The 17115-nt window shown below is 36.7% G+C and overlaps 1 protein-coding gene across 4 annotated transcripts in view; it reads left to right on the plus strand.

Annotated features, from left to right (window-relative positions):
• Window positions 1-17115, plus strand: part of shank1 (SH3 and multiple ankyrin repeat domains 1) — an 89362-nt gene that overhangs the window by 17465 nt on the left and 54782 nt on the right. For all 4 annotated transcript variants that reach the window (XM_081610274.1, XM_081610275.1, XM_081610272.1 and 1 more), the window contains exon 2: window positions 9616-10161. In XM_081610274.1, the coding sequence (XP_081466400.1) occupies window positions 9667-10161 (495 nt within the window). In that variant the 5' untranslated portion in view covers window positions 9616-9666. The remainder of the gene's footprint in view (window positions 1-9615; window positions 10162-17115) is intronic.

Below are 17115 nucleotides of genomic sequence, written 5' to 3' on the forward strand. Positions count from 1 at the left end.
TATTATTTGTTATAGATTCCACATTATATTTATAATTCCTAAGTGAACTTTCTGAATCATTTGAAAGAAGGTTTATTTCCAAATATTTGACATTTTTTTCATCAGTTTCTTTATTATTTATTTTAAATCGTAGTTATAAGCCAGTTACAATAAGCAAGAAATAAATTAATCACATGATACATTAAAATGAGATTTATAATTACCATGTGGACAACGTGGCGGCTTATCGTTGAAAAGCCGCCATTTTGAGAAACGTTGCAAACATTTGACACCAGAACAAAGTACTTAGTTTGCACTTCCTGCCACTTTTGCCTGTTTTCCTGGTCAAATGTGAATAATATCTGTTGAAAATCAATTTCAGAGACTTGATAATTCAGTTTTATTATTGTTGTTTTAGTTGTTTTTTAATTCATTTTGGATATTTAAACTGTTTTTCCGTTCCAGCGTTAAATGTTTCTTTAAAAATTAAATGTTGTTGATCTGAAAAGTTGGACTCGCATTAAAAAGCCATTATTACTTTAACAATTGAAAAGGGTCTCAAAATATTATCGATTATTGCAATAATTTCTGGGACAATCTAACATCCAGCAAAATGTGTTATACACTTATTACACTGACTAGACAAATTAAAGTTTTGGTGTTTTATCAGATACATTTGTAATTTCAGATGTTTATGTATGCGTTTTTAAAAAAAGGAGAAACGTTGAGAGTTCAAATCAGCTCTTTTTCGTTGTATCGAATTGTTATCTGCCGATGGTAAACCTGCCGATATTAAACCTCAGGTATCCGAGTTGGAAGTGAAAAAAGTGGATTGATGCATTGAGAAATGATTCCTTGTTGGACGTTTGGACTCTGTTGAAGTTTCAAACTTTACCCAGTCACTGACATTTAACCATTTCCTTCCTGCTCTATTTCGCTTGATTCTTATCGCACTTTGTTGATCTGTCTGGGTTTCCTCCCATTGAAGTGGATTACTGTGGTAAAATTTCAACCGTTCTAATCAGCTAACAGAAGGAGAAACATTGATTTTTTTTTTGTGATTTTTTTTTTTGCATGTGCTGCATGTGATTTTTTTCTTTAAAGTAAAAAGTATTATTGATAATATTAGAGAAGATTCATCTCCCTAAAATCTTTAGAGTTTATTCATTCAATTAAAATAATTAAAAAAATTGGAAAACAAACTCTGATCCGGTTAAAGCAAACCAAATGTGTCAGGTTTGAGGATAATTTTATCCTCCCAACTTTGTGGAAACAGTTTTAAGATGGCTACTTTTTGTTCTGACAGAACAAAGTAAAGTCCATAAAACCCTGACTGTTCAAGATGTATATGGAAACCCATCAGCTGTAAAAACCTCAACCCAACAGTGCGCCATTGGGATGAATTAAAGCAGAGAGGGAAAACAAACCCTTCCCGTCCAACAATAGTGTCTGACCTCACAAATGAACTTCTGGGAAAATGGTCAAACGTTTGTATAAAAACACTAATAAACGAAGAGTTGACATTTGCTTGTTTCTCATTGAGAAACCACCTTCGGCCTTCACAAAGTGTCTGAAGGTCACAATAACTTGATGTGAGCATCAGTGGTTGATTTTGGCAGCTGAAGAAAAAAAACCTGCCACTTTAATCTTTCTGGCTGTCAGTTTAGTCAACATGCTGAAATAAACAGGACGTGGAAAGCTCTGGTAGTAACACGCTTGTCAAAATAAAATAAAAAAACATGAACAGGAAAGCAGTGAAAGGAACCAATTAGATCTTGCATGGCAGGAAGCCTGAAGTAGAAAAAGGTGCTTCAGCTGAAGTAGAAAAAGGTGCTTCAGCTGAAATAAGAAACCAGTTTGAAGTCATAAATCCTTTGACTTTAAATTATTATTACAAGTACTGGAATTAAATAGCTAATAAATATTTTTTTTGCATTTACTATTTCAAACAAACTCCTAATCAGACCAGGAAATATAAACTTTCCTCTTGACTTTCTAGAAAAGTTCTAACAACATAAGAAGTTGTAGTCTTAGCTAATGTTAGCTAATGTTACTTAGTAGCATTAGCTCAGATGGTTGCCATGACGCCCCCAGTGAGCGGCAGTTTGTTGCAACAGCTCTGCTCATTCTGAGCTTTTTTCTTATTTTACTGTTTTTATTCCTTATTTCTTGATTTAATCACTAGAAATATGAATCTGACACCAATAGTTACTGTCACCCTGTTAGTTTTGGTGATTGTTTTGTGGTTTTTACTTTTGTTTTGCCTGTGTTTGGAAATACACATCTACATTTTTTGTGTATATATATATATATATATATATATATATATATATATATATATTTATGCTTCTAGTTTAGTTTTTATGGTGTTTTTTTTCTACACTACTGTTTTTTTATTTGTTTTTCATTTCTCTTACTCGGTGGCGGTTTCCGACATCTTGCCTAATGAAGGACTAATAAAAGATTATCTTGTTTATTTAATGTTTTTCATTTCTGCTTTAATATGAGCAGCGGTTACCGTAGTAACGATGTTTGTTTTATGAACCTGAAGTGATTTGCACCACTGAACAGCCATCTTGGTAGGCAAACGCACAGAAAAACCACGACTTTGAGACCAGTAAAAAGAACGTATATTTACAAATGTACAATATATATGTATAAAAAAAAAACGCTGATGTCGGGATCGATCTGTATGAGACGGAAAATGTGGCTTGTTTATTGTTGTCATAGCAACTGTCATGACGTTTAGTTACGGATACCTACCAAGATGGCTGTCGGCTACAGAGTTCTCAGAAGTATGACGTTACATGAAAACGTCACACTTTCAGTTGAAGCTAAGCTTAGTTTAGCATTAGCTTATAAACCAACAATTCATACTGTTTTATTTCAGCTACCAGACAGAAGCAGCAACAGCCCAGTTTTCGTTTTGGAGTTGCATTTTAAACCATTAAAACATTCCCTCCTTTGTGACCGCTTTTAATTTGAAATGAAATTTAGTCAAGCTGGCCTGTGATGCTCTTCGTCTCCGTGCGAAGCTCGTCTCTCTGGTTGCTCGGTGAGGTGAAGGTTGGCCGGGTTAATGCAGTTTGAAGCTGGTAAGGAGACTGAACAGGTTAATGATGTGACCTGGAGCAGAAGCCGTTCTCCAAGGGGAGTAGTCGCGCTTTTATTCCCCTACTCAGATGTAAGGATGAGCAGATGATTATCATTTGTTGGTGTGAGGCGGTGTCTAATCGCTTCATCACCCTCTTCATCATCACTCCAAGAGGCACACAAAAGCTCTCACGTGAAATGAAGGTCTTTCATGCACGACTCACCACTTTCCTCCTGGGAACTGATTAGCACTCTAATTTTCTGACCTATTCCGGCTTAATGAACGATGAGCGAATCTCTCCTAAGTTTAGTTTTTAGGCCATTTAGCGGCACCATCGTTTTCTCTTTTACGTCCCGTGGGATCAGACTAATATCTGCCATGAAAATGTCAGTAAAGAGCCAAAAAGGCGTGACGTACAGGACTTTCAGGTGATTATTTTTGTCTGATGATGATCAAATCGGTGTGGATGTGAGTGGATTTCACTCTGTAAAAACATGGAGTTCTGTTTGAAAAGCTACTGTCAGAAATTACAAAAATAATTTTATTTATTTAGCTTCTAATAAAAAAAATGGAGGTTCAATTTTTCAAAGTTCTATTTTCACCTGAAATTCATTAAAAGTTTAACAGTTTCAACTAAATATTTAATTTGCAAGATAAATATTTAGCTATAAACTAAATATAGTAGACTCGATATTTAGATCCAAACTAAACTTTAGACAGTGAGCTAAATAGTTTAAAACTAAATATCAAGTCTGATAACTAATCAACATTTAGCTAAATGTTAATATTTAGCTTCACCCTAATATCTTAGCTTGCTACCAAAATATTTAGTTTGATGATGAAATATTAACTCACAAGCTAAATATTTAGTTGCTGAACTAAATATTTAATTTAAGTTTCATAACTCAGTAATCAGTATGAAGCCAAATGTTTATATTTTGCTTTTGCCTGATTTTTTTTAGCTTCTTAATTAAATATTTAGTTTGAAGCTAAGATATTTTGCTTGCTAACTAAATATTTAACCTGCTAATTAAATGTTGAGCTTAGAGCTAAATATTTAATTTGCTAACTAAATATAAATAACTATTGCTAAATAACTATTTAGCTTAAAACTAAATATTTCTCACTAGCCAAGTATTTTAAAACTGAAGCTTTAGCTTGCTAGCTAAATATTTAGTTTTGAACTAAATCTTTAGTTTGTAAGCTTAATATTTAGCCTGCTAATTAAATATTTAATTTGAAACTGACATTTATAAATTAATGAATAGCATGTTGAAAATATGACTTTGAAAGAATTAACTAACATTTAATTTTTTTTCTTTTGACAGGCGAAATAACCCAAATTATTGCTGTTTATGTTTTTATTCTAAGGTCTGGATGTGGAGCTTTTTTTTTTTAGCAGTGACACCAAGTAGGTTCTGGGTTAAATTCCCGGTCTGGCGTCTCTCTGCATGGAGTTTGCATCCCTGTGAAGCAGAGGTTCTCTGGTTACTCCTGCTTCCTCTCAGAGTCCAAAACTTGACTGTTTGGTGAAGTCGTTTCTAAATTTCCCTAGTTGTGCTTCTAATTTCTGCCAAACTATGACTTCCCTACCATGTCTGATTCCTTTTCCGTCTCTTTTTACTCCGATTTGCTGTTGAATTCTTTCCGTTTATGGCACTTAGTCATTGTCTTTTCTTTGCAACATTCTGCTACTTCCCTTTAACTTTTATTTTTAGCCACAAGCAGCATGGCTGCAGGACCGTCTGTCTGTTCCTCAGACCAACTGAAATAATTTTGAATATTAAACAGCATCTGTGAGTGGTTTACAAACGGACGTGGCCGTTTAACAGAACAATCAGTCAGTATTGTTTTTAATTTCAGATGCATCCTTTGCAGCATTTTAGATAAATGTTTATTTTTCTATTTAAGAAATGATTAGAATAATTTTCTATTTGCTTCTTTTAATGTTTTTCTAATGTTGTATATTAGAAGGCTTGTGGTTAAATGAAAAATCTACATAATTTGACAACTTTTAAATTGATTAATCGATTAATCGTCAGAATAATCAATAGAATAATTGATTACTAAAATAGTTAGTTGAAGCATAATTTCCTTTCTTTTAATTTGATTCTAACAGTGTATTTTAAAAAGGCTTAAATAAAAGATCTGCAGAATGTGACCATTTTTTAAATCGATTAATCATCAGAATAACTGATTAATCAATAACCAAGTTAAGTTAAATGACTTTATTTAATTCCCAATCAAATGCATTAGCTGTCACAGCTCTAATTAGCATCCCAGGATTACCTCTGCATATGCTAATAATGCAGTTTGTTGTTTTAATCCGTTTCTCTCATTGTGTTTGTCCTTCAACTCTGGGACCGAATCTCCTCACCAGTTTCTGCTTTGCTCCGTTGGCTGGCTTCGTTCTGCTGCTCACCTTCTGCATCCCGCACCCCGCCGCTTCCTCCAAAGCCTCTGCCTATCTCTGATTACTCAGCACTATGCAAAGCGCTGGCTTCTTCACATTATAATCATCTCTTGTGTGTGCACCGTTCTCCGGTTGGTCAGATTTCTGACAGGTCTGCAGAAACATCCCGGCTCTCCCCTTTTGTCCCCCTCCAGTTTGCTCTGACTGCTCCCGTCTCCTTCATTCATTTAATCTCTCTGTTCTGTCTCTCCTCCTCGGTTATCTCTTCTCTGTTATGTTTTACAGGCTTGCTTTGAGTTTATTGAGTTTTCTTACATTCCTCTGGCGGTGTTCGTCAGAAACAGCTTGATACTGGAGGCCTCGTTAGCTTTGCTTGATGTTAAAGTCCTGACGACTTGTAATGTAATGGATGACACTTTTGTTTGTTTATTTAATTCCTGCCATTAAGGTGCTTCTATTGCGTGAAATTTATGCCCTTAATATGCTTGAAACTCCAGAAAATCACCTAAATAGGCCTGCAACTAATTAATTTGATCGATTAATTGATTAATCAGATTAAAAAGTTGGCATATTCTGTGGATTTTTCATTTAACCAACTTGGATTTTTTTAAATACAATATTTAAAATACGTGAAAAAATACAAATAAATAGTTAAATTATTTTTGTAATTAAGAAAATAAACATTTTATTGTCTAAAATGCAATAATATAGCATTCATTGTTGGAACATATTTACCAAAAATGATTTTTTTTTTTAATTCTTGTATGTTTTTTTTGGGTATTTTTTTGGCTCTGGGTGTTTTGTTCTTTAAATGGCTTTTTTTGAGTCTGCATACTCTGGTTAACTATTAAATGATTGCTAAATGATGATTATTTTAATAATCGATTAATCGTTGTAAATATATTCTGGATTTTACAGTTTTTTTAAGGATCCAGTGGTTTTTACCACGACGGCCAAAATCGTTGCATTGAAAGAATTTTTGGTCGCAAAACGAATTTTATCTGCTGAGTAATGAAGTCAAATTTTAAATGATTTTAGATCAACGATTAACTTTTTGGGGTTGATTATTTTCTCATTTGGCCTGTTGCTTTGCATTTGGGTAAAAGTAGGTCGATGTTTGTGGTTCTAGTTGCTCCAAATCTAAGACGATTGCAGAAACATCTGTTTTTTGTGCCTTATATTTAAGGTGGTATTTATTTATCAAAGATGAAAAAGTGTCTTGCGTTGAGGACAGGAGGCCGCACAGAATCCCTCAGAGGTCCGCAAACGGCCCCCGGGGCCACACTTTGGACACCCCTGCTCTAGGATTTATCTAACATGATGTAAATGCGTTATCTAAAACAAAAAAGAGACCAGAAATAATCTGAAGTAACCCTAACAAACCTCTGAAAAGGAAGTAACAGTTCTCTGCATGTGTGCAGAGTAGATGTAACGTCTCTTCCTTTAAAAAAATACAATAAATAAATCATCCAGTGTGGCCCCCTCAGAGCCAAAAAGCCACTTCAGAGTGAGTCAGATTACCGATCTGTCCCTGAAGGCTTGGCTCGGCGCAGCGCTTCAGGATCCGCAGAACCGAACGGCTGAATAACAAACAGCCTCGATCCTTCACGCAGGATCGACCAATCAGAAACCAGGGATGTCAGAAATATCTTAGAGAAAAACTGAAAACGTAAACGAGGAAGCCTCTAATTTGATGTAATTACACAAATTTATTCAAGTAGCTGTAATTACAAACCACTTTGCAGCTTTACATTTTCCGTGCAGATGTAAAAATGTCTCATCACTGATCTGGAACTGAGACATGACGGTTTCTTAAACATTCAGCTTCCTCATTATGAGCAATAATGAGGAGATTTTAAATTGAAATGGACTTTTGATGAGCCGTTTTGAAACATGAAATTGTGCGGATGCAAGTCTTTTCGTTGTTGGAACCAAGGATTTAGCTGCTACTGGAGGAAAACCTTCTTTTGAGCCGTTTTTGGCTGGAAACACAGTCTGACGGTTCATTCTTCACAGTGCAGGAGGGGATTCTGCATGTCTGGGACCTTGAAGGTGAGAATTAGTGGTTCATTTATACATATGAGGTGTGAATAGTGTGTTATTATGTTGTGAGGGTTGGCAGGGCTGTCTGTTCACATGGAGACCAGAGTTTCTGCTCCGGTCTGGTGGTTGTCTGCACCACTGCAGGCTTCCTGGAGGTGGAAGAGAGAAATCCTTCATTGTCCTGCAGAGGGGAAATGTTGATTTCACAGCATGAACCTAACAGGCAATCAGGGAAAAAAAAGTCGTAGTTAATTCCCACCTAAAGATAAATATTTGGGGATTAATCTCAGTTATTTTCAAGAAAAAAAATCAGAGAAAATCATGAGGTTAATCTCAAGAATTAGAAAATGTTAAGCTTTTTAAACTGAATTTTTTTTTCTAGACATTTTCTGAAACTAATTTTTTTTAAATCTGCTTTTTTTATAGCAATTTTTTTACATTTACAAGTCAGAAACGTCCCCTTGTTTTTCTAAAATATTTAGGAGATTCATCTCGCAATTTAAATTTTTTTTTCCATCAAAATTTTTTTTCCACTTTTTAAATTTTTCAAGTGGAAAATTTCTGTGATTAAACTGATAAAATTAAAGTTTTGACTTTTACAACTCACAAACTTACCAATTTTTTCTACAAAAATTTACAGTTTTTCTAGCAAATGTTTGACTTTTCAAATTCAAAAATTTCTAATTTCCTTTTGGGAAAATTGAGATAAATCACAATCTGAGATGTTTCTCAAACTCAGAAATTCAAAAAAAATTTTCTGGAAGATTTCTGAGATTAATCTCAACATTTGAATTTTTAAATAGCAAATGTATTTTTGGAGGCTTGAAATGTACTTGTTTTTTTCTAGAGAATATCTGAGATTAATCTCAAACTGTTTTTTGTAGAAATTAATTTCTTTCTATCCATAATGTCTCTAATACGCCGCTGCGCTCGGTTGCCTGTTACTTTGATGCTTTCCAAGTCTTTGCCTTCCAGCTGCTTCCTCACTAATTTCCAGCTCAGTTTTGTTCCTGTGACAATGGCAGCATATTGTCTTGTTTGTGTTCTGAAAATGGGAGAAAAAGGAAGCCAGAAAACAGAACAACTGTCTAAAGCAGATGAAAAGCATTTATTTCAACACCTCCTCCGGCCTGACAGACACTGAAGTGATTCAGCTTCCGTCAGCTGCTCATCTGCTGCACTTCCAATCATTTTATCTGTCTCTTAAAATGCTTTGTTGGATTTTTATATTTCCGGTGACCGGAAAGGGAACAAATTGTCTTTTTTAATGTGCAGACGCTGGTTTATACCTGGTGTTAGAGCCACAAACCTAAATGTATTTTTTATGATATTTAATGTGGTTTAGAAACATAAAGAAGAGCATAAACAGGATGGAAATCTGAAAAGTGCGTTGTCAAAAAGTTAAATGTGTCTTTCCTTTGGTAATTTGTAAAAATGACTTCCATCTGCCATAGAAATAGACTTATGACTCTCCCACCTGAGCTGTGAATCTGTGCAGATCCTCCACTGTTACCATTAGTTTGAGCCTCTCAGACTTTAACAAAACAGCTGAATTTATACTGAAAATACGTTAAATACAGGTGAATTCAATACACGGTTTAGGCACAAATAGCAGCAACCAGCTGCACTCGTGATTGAAGGATTTGCGTAAACAAGGTTGAATATAAAATAGAGACTGAAACTGAAATGTCCAGTTAAAATGGATCAATAGGGATGAATGTTTATGCTGGTATTTCATTCATTCCTACTTTAAATATACACTATTTTTAGAGTCACACCATTTTAGAGCTCTTATGACATTCATGCTTTCTTTCAGTTTCAAAATTATTTTTCAGTTTCAATTAATTTTTTCCAGTTTTAAAATTGTTTTTGCTTAAAAATTATTTTTCAGTCTCAAATATTTTTTTTCAATTTCAAAACAAATTTTTTGGGCAAACTTTTTGGTCCCAATTTAGCTCCGTAGTGACTCGCTTGTGGAACCTTTTCAGAATAATTCCTCTCAAACCCTGAAGTCGTCATCTCTCACTCGTCTTTTTTCCATCTCAGAAACACAAATAAACTTTTCTTTCTTTCTTTCCCCCATCAGTGTCTCTCTGGGAATGATGGTGTTGCCACTGGAACCGCCATCTTTGTCGCCATGACGATGCCATTCAGCCCCCTGTCCAGCGACGAGGAGCAACAAAGGATGCTGGGAAACAGCAGACATCTCTATCCTGGGGCAGAAGACGAGGAGGAGGAGGAGGAAGAGGAAGAAGAGGAGATGGAAGAGGACGAACGCGACGAGGACGGGGAGGAAGAGGAGAACGGCGAGCTGGAAGGAGACGAAGACGATGATGACGAGGAGATGGTGGAGGAGGTCAGGCGAGGAGGCATGCCTCGGATCGGGAGAGGCGAGGGACACAGACAGTCGGGCAAACCGGCGGGACGACCCGGCGGGGATCGACAGATGAGGCCAGGAAACCCGGGACACGCCGCCAACCCGTACTCGGCCAATCCCGGACCCACGCACCAAGCAGCAGCCAATCAGCAGCAGAGGAGGCTGAAGGAGCGCACTGCCAACTCGGTGCCATCTGAAGACGCCCACATCGCCATGATGGTGTTTCGCATCGGCATCCCAGACATAAAGCAAACGGTGAGTGCGGTCCACACACAGAGCAGGAGCATCAAAACCAAGATGGAGTCCAAGTCATACAATAACTAGCAATAACACAAGTTTATCGTCACTTCTTCAGCTCAGAGAGGAGATTCACACAAACAAAATGTTGGAAATCTTATTAAAGCTGCAACAAGTATTTCTTTGCATATTGGTTGAAACTGTCACAATGTCATGACAGTATGGTATGAGACGGATAATCTGGGAAAAAATCGAGCTCCTCTGTCGTCCCAGTGCTAAATAGAAACAACCAATCAGAGCCAGGAGGCGGGTTTTAGCGCCATAAATCACTCTATGTGTGGTGCTGATCATCAGGCTAGTTAGCATAGCCATGATGATGATGGGTAGACGGTTTTCCTCTAAAGGTAAGTTGTTTAGCAGCGAGTACATGAGATTGATTGACAACGCTAAGAACCGCCTCCTCGTTCAGGAGGAAGTGGAGGAGATTGATCTTTTCTAAGGTTATCTGTCTTTATCAGTGAAAAACCATGAGCCGTTTCTCTTGCTAGTGCTAGACTTGTGTGTTTGTTTTGGCTGCATTTACCCAGAGTGCCCTGCACTGTAGGCCACTTCCTGCTTTTGGAGCGGTCTCCACTTGGCATTCGAACCACACCAGAGTTCACTTCAACCCAGGGCTTGACAATAAATCAATAGGAATGCGCATTGCTGTACACAATGCGTGATCAATATCAATAGATAATACATCCGACTGAATATTCAATAATTTCACTGAACTGCACAGCATTCTGGGAAATGCAGACACAGGAAATACTTTAGCTGCTCAACGTAAGATTGGTAGAGTCAACTAACTCACTCATTCTTTGGTTACCTAGCAACGCACTCATTCTTTGGTTACCTAGCAACAGCCTACTGAGTAACTGGCGCAGCAGCAGTTTAAAGTTCTGCCACTTTGTCTGATAGCTGCGGCACCAGTTTGGCAGTATTTCAGATATTTCAGATATTTAAAACAAAAACCTAATCAATAACTATTGATATCGACGGATATGAAACGCTGCTATGTTTTTCAGCTGTATTGCTGAGCCCTACATCAACTGAGGCGGATCAGAGTTCGATTGCGACTTCACGCCTCCCCAAACCGAGATGACTTTCTAGACTAACAAACTGGAGTTGGAGTAAAGTGGACTGATCAGGGCTGGTGTGAATGCTCCCTAAAGTTACTGCGTTTCTGGTCCATTCCATCAAATGTGCAAAGAAAAAGTAAAAGTCGGAGAGGACGTTTTTGGATTATTCCATCAGCAGCTGCTAAAACGCATAAAAGACCTTTCAAGGTGACCTAGCTTCAGGGAGGAGAAGATGAAATGCTTAAAAGAGCCATCTGGATGAGAGGAAGTTGATCCTAAAACTGTAGCAGTAGGGGATTGGGAAGGAGTAAGAAACCGAGAGAGAAGAGGGTGAAGGAGAGGAAGCGCAGCCACTTGGTTGAAGTTGCCAAAGAGCTTTTTAAACGTTGCAGTGAAAAGCCCGTCTTTTCGGGGAGCGACTGGCTTTCAGAGGCCTGACGTCACGGCGGAGCAAGTTGGAGATGCAGCTGCCTCCATGTTCACAAACACAAACGCTTCCTGCGTTTCCCCACCGCTCTCTGATGATGAGGGATTTCTTTCCGCTGAATTATGGCTGGAGGCTAACCTCCGCTCATAATTGAATCACGGAGCGCTGAGAATTGTGGAGAAAGAAAGAAAAATGTTGCTCATCCGCAGATGAAAGCTGACCACCTTTGAGTTTGACGAGCTGAAGGTTACGTTCCTCTGTGATGTGTTCATCAGCTGACTTACAAAGAAGCTAAAGCATATTTTATATTTACCATCCCGGTGCACCGTAAATGCCTCACTGAACACGTCTTTCCTCTGGCTGCTCTGTGATTTATTATTGATCTGAGCGTTGGATGCTTGCAGCAGTGCGTGGTTAGTTGTGTGTGTGCTCGACGTACTTAAGCCCAGCCATAAATAATCCACCTATCTCTGTTTATTGTAACAAATCGGCTTTAAATTTAAGTCGTAAATATGAGGTTAAGTCCAAGATGTGAGCGTCGGCTCGGGGTTGAACTCCAGGAATCAGATGAACTGCCACAAACAACGAGCTGCAGGTAAAGATGGATGGAATGGAAGCAGATGGAGTAAAAGACTGAGATAAAAGTCCTAAAGAGACTGAAGTAATAAATATCTCCTCAATTATGGTTCATTCAGGAGGTTCACTGCAAAAACACAAAATCCTACCAAGTAATTTTGGTCTAGTTTATAGTGAAAATGTACTGCACAGTTAAAATAAGACAAAACTAACTTACGAGTAACTTTTCAGCAAGAAATAGGAGTTTTTAAAAAGTAAATATGTCCTTAATATTGATAACAAGACATTTTTCCCATAAGTTTCATAATTTGCCAATAGAACTAGTAGTTTTGATCAATAATAAGGAATTATTAACTTAAACCAAACTCCTATTTCTTGCTGAAAAGTTACTTATAAGTTAGTTTTGTCTTTCTTCAAATGTACTGAGAAATTTGCGCTAGAAACTGGACAAAATTACTTGGTGAGATTTGTGATTTGCAGGTGTTTTCCAAAGTGTGGGCTGCGGCCCCAGGTAGGGCCTCCAGGGGGCGCTTTAGGGGTCTCAGGAAGTTGAGGCCCCTAATTTCCCAAGAATTTGGAAAGAACCTGCACAAATTGAATCCCATCCAACTTTTAGTCTTAACATTTTCATAATAAATTTTTTCAAATAAAATAAGTAAAAATAATTGATTTAAATGTTATTGCAGTGTAATTCTGATGAGCAGAAAGGACTTCTCACATTTTGTAGAAGTATTTTTCAGCTGCAGATGCATCTTTTGCTACAATCATCAAATGTTCACTAAAGGAAAACTCTGTCGTTGCATTTCAGGAAATAAAATATTTATTTTAATATTTAAAAATGAAAGTAAATAATCTATTTCCATCTTTTAATGCATTTCTAATATTGTATAAAAACGATTAATTTAAAATGTATTTTTTATATGATTAATCGATTAATCCTCACAATAATCGATTAATCGATGAATAAAATGCTAATTTGTTTCAGCTGTTGTGCTGCATTAAAATGCCTGGTTATCAAACCCAGCTAAATAATCTAACAGCATGTTTCCTTGTCTTTCTTACTTTGAGTATGAGGTAAACAAACTGCTTCCCTCTTTCTCCGGTGTAATGGGAGTTACAACCAGATCCCCTGATGTTCACATTCCGACTCCTTTGTCTGAATGTAAACATTTATTGTTATTTTTAACATTTATTGTTAAAAATAACAATAAATGTGTTATTTTTATATGATTAATCGATTAATCATCACAATAATCGTTTAATCGATGAATAAAATGATCATTTGTTTCAGCTGTTGTGCTGCTTTAAAATGCCTGGTTATCAAACCCGGCTAAATAATCTAACAGCATGTTTCCTTGTCTTTCTTACTTTGAGTATGAGGTAAACAAACTGCTTCCCTCTCTCTCCGGTGTAATGGGAGTTACAACCAGATCCCCTGATGTTCACATTCCGGCTCCTTTGTCTGATTTTCCCCTCCTTTCTCTCTAAATCTGCACCGTTTCCCTTCCTCCTCCTGCTCTCCTTCCTTCAGTTGCTCTTTAATGTCTGCTAATATGCCATCATCCTCCCAGTATATTTGCTCTGTTCTACATGTCAGCTAATTCACCCTCAATAAAATCTAATTGCTGCCTAATTGTGTAGTAATGAGACCAGGGAGCGACTGCAGATGTTATGAATTGAAGGGAGGAAGACGTGGAGCGACAGAACGCTTCAGACTCAGAGGATAATTAGTTGCGTTTTTGTTTTAGGGCTGCAACTAACGATTATTTCAGTTATCGATTAATCGGATAAAAACCGGCACATTCTACATATTTTTCATTTTACCATTTAAGCCTTTTTATACAATATCAGAAATGCATAAAAAACTTTAACAATATTAGAAATATATTAAAATATGAAGCATTTTTAAAGTAAGAAATGAACATTTAATTTACTAAAATAGTTAATTTGAACCAGATGGAGCTAAAACCATGCCAGTTGGGGAGTTTTGTGAAATACATCTGCAGACCAGTGTTTTTATCTTAGATACAAAATATATATAATATATTCTATAATATAATATAAAATTGACTGGATGCTACATATATTTTGTACAGTTTTGGTTTAATTACTGTTCTAAATATTTTATTTTAATCATCAAATTTAATTTTTTTTGAGTCTGTATGCTCCAGCTAACGATTACGCGATCACTAAATTAGTTGATTTCAGTAACTGATTAATCACGATTAATTCAATTAATCATTTCATTCCTAGCTTAAGTCAAAAAAAAAAACTGTTAAAATGGTGGAAATCCACTAGAGTATTTTTCACGCGAGTTGTATTTTTTAATGTGGATTTCAGGGATTTTTATGAGTAATCTCAAATATCCAGGGCTGCATCTGTCCTCATAAAAGTACATTTGCCTTCGGTGCTTCAACACCCTGCAGTAAAGCTGTTCGAGGAGAGAGGAGGACGGGAAAGAGCCCTGGAGGTCAGGGTTTTATGAAGGACATCATTTTGCACCGACAGTCATGTCTATGCTCTATGCTGACCCTCTAAACCCAGAAACAACATCTTCAACCTTCAGACAAAACTCCTGTCAAGGTAAAACCTCCTGATTTAACTGAGCAGAACCTCCTTTGTGGTTACTTGGAATCGGTAGCGGATTTGTGTAATTTCCTATTTCACCACTGATCAGGAGCAAATGGAAACATTAACATCATCTGCAGACCCGCCAGTCTGAGTTATTACCTGAGTTAATGTTGTAAAATTCAGAAAAAATGGGAGAGATGAATCATAATTGTTTTTAAAATTGATTTTCAGAGAAATCGTGCAAAGCTTTAAAAATCCTTCATTCACTGAGCCACGAATGTTAAGTTATGTTAAATATATATAAGAAAATTTTAAATATGAACTATATATAACATGTATTGTAGAGAAATAAAAAGCACAAATACAGTGAAGCTTTTTGAAAATGTGCAACTTTTTATGTAATTAAGCTCTAATAATGAAGCCAAACATAAGTCCGTCCGTCCGTCCGTACTGGCTTACGTAGATCCGTAAGCCTACCGGTTTTTGGACTGGCGTTCCCAGAAAGCCTCCAGGGCAGCAAGGCTCCAGTGCTAACAGCTGCACCACCTGGTAGCTCAGTAAAACTTTTGATATATCCGATAAATGGTTTGCATTCTGGTCTAACTAGACCATTCCAAATAATTTGGAAGTTATTTGTTTTCTGGTTGTTTTTTATGCTAACTCATAAAACCAGCATAAAGATCATCCCGTCACCATTTCTGTGTTCAGCTCTCTGTCGCAGATGCGTCCTGACAAACTCGTGCATCTTTACTGCAACGCCTGTGAGACTGCAGAGAGGCATGACACTGGTGTTACATCAGTCCGTAGCTGATGACACTAACATGCATAATCATTGCTTTGCTGGGTTTGTGGGCCTTGATGCTCAGCACCAGTCCCTCCTCTTCAACTGGTTGTTCATGTAAAAAGCCAACGGTCCATTGACTCACTTGTTTGCACAGCGACAGGCAAACGTTTGTGTGTGTTGCAACTTTGGTTCGCATGACTCTCCCACCTCAGCAGGGGGTAAACGCCAAACTGGCTGCAGGTTTATTAGATTGTCAAAGTCATGAAGACGCAGCAGAGTCGGCATTTGGCTTCTGAGTGTATTAAACAGCATGAAGCAAATGGGTTTTTCTTTTCTGTGTGACTAGAGATGAAGTCTTTGCAGCCGTTGTAGGAGCTTCCAGCCACAATTTGTGCCCTGAAACAACAAACCTATCCCCTAAAAATGGATTGTTGAGTGAGAAACGTGAACCTCTTGGCACTGCAGGACACACAGAGCAGAGGTTCTTTGTGAATGAAAGGGGAAGTATTGTAGGGCAGTAAAAACAGACAGTAGAAATGGATTTGCTCTTAGTCTGAACAAAGAAAAGGGAACTACATCAGAGTTTGGTCGAGAAAGATACAACAACAAGGATGTGGAAAGGAAAATAAGAAGCAATATGTTATGTTATTTAATCAAATTAATCGATTGAAATACTCATTAACTCAACAACTACTAACCAGTGAACTAGCTGGAGTATACAGACAACACATTCAGAGCAGCAATTAAGCCAAAACACTACAAAAATATACATTTTGCATTTCAGATAAAAACCTTCTGTGTCTGTTTATATGTTCAACCCAAAACTCATTTGTCATACTTTTAGCTTCACCTGGTTCAAATTCTGTAAAAAGATAAAAAACTATTTATGCAACTGTAGTCATCCAATTATCTTCAAATGGATTTAAAATGTATGACAATATTTTGTGATAATAAGTCATAATGAGAGCTATTCATTAGAAATATTTACATAACTGTTTGGTTGCGACTTTGTGTTACGGCAATTAAATCCCCACAAACACAAATACCGCTCTTGACAAACGTTCCCAATTGTGATATGCATATGTAGGATCCAGTTACAGGAATAATTATAATTCATGTAATCAAACTGCATTTAACCAAGTTTTGAAATGTGTTAATATTTATAGATGGTTTCAGTGGAGAAAGTAGTAAAACTAATGGTCTTAACAACATAGACAGTTTTGTGGGCTTTGAATATCATTAATTTGAATTTATCATGACGATAAATAAAATAAATTATCATGACAGGAGATTTATCACGATAAATGATATTTGATGAATACCCACCTGACTGCAGATGCAAATGATCAAACATTCACTAAATGAATGTCGTGTTACTGCATTTTTATCAGTAAAGTGTTTATTTTCTCACTTAGAAAAAGAATTAAATGATGATTTCATTTGCATATTTGAATTTATGAAGTGGTTATATGAAAAATCAGCAGAATGCGTCA

Source organism: Poecilia reticulata, chromosome 8, assembly GCF_904066995.2.
Source record: "Poecilia reticulata chromosome 8, P_reticulata-male-v2, whole genome shotgun sequence".
Lineage (NCBI taxonomy): Eukaryota > Metazoa > Chordata > Actinopteri > Cyprinodontiformes > Poeciliidae > Poecilia > Poecilia reticulata.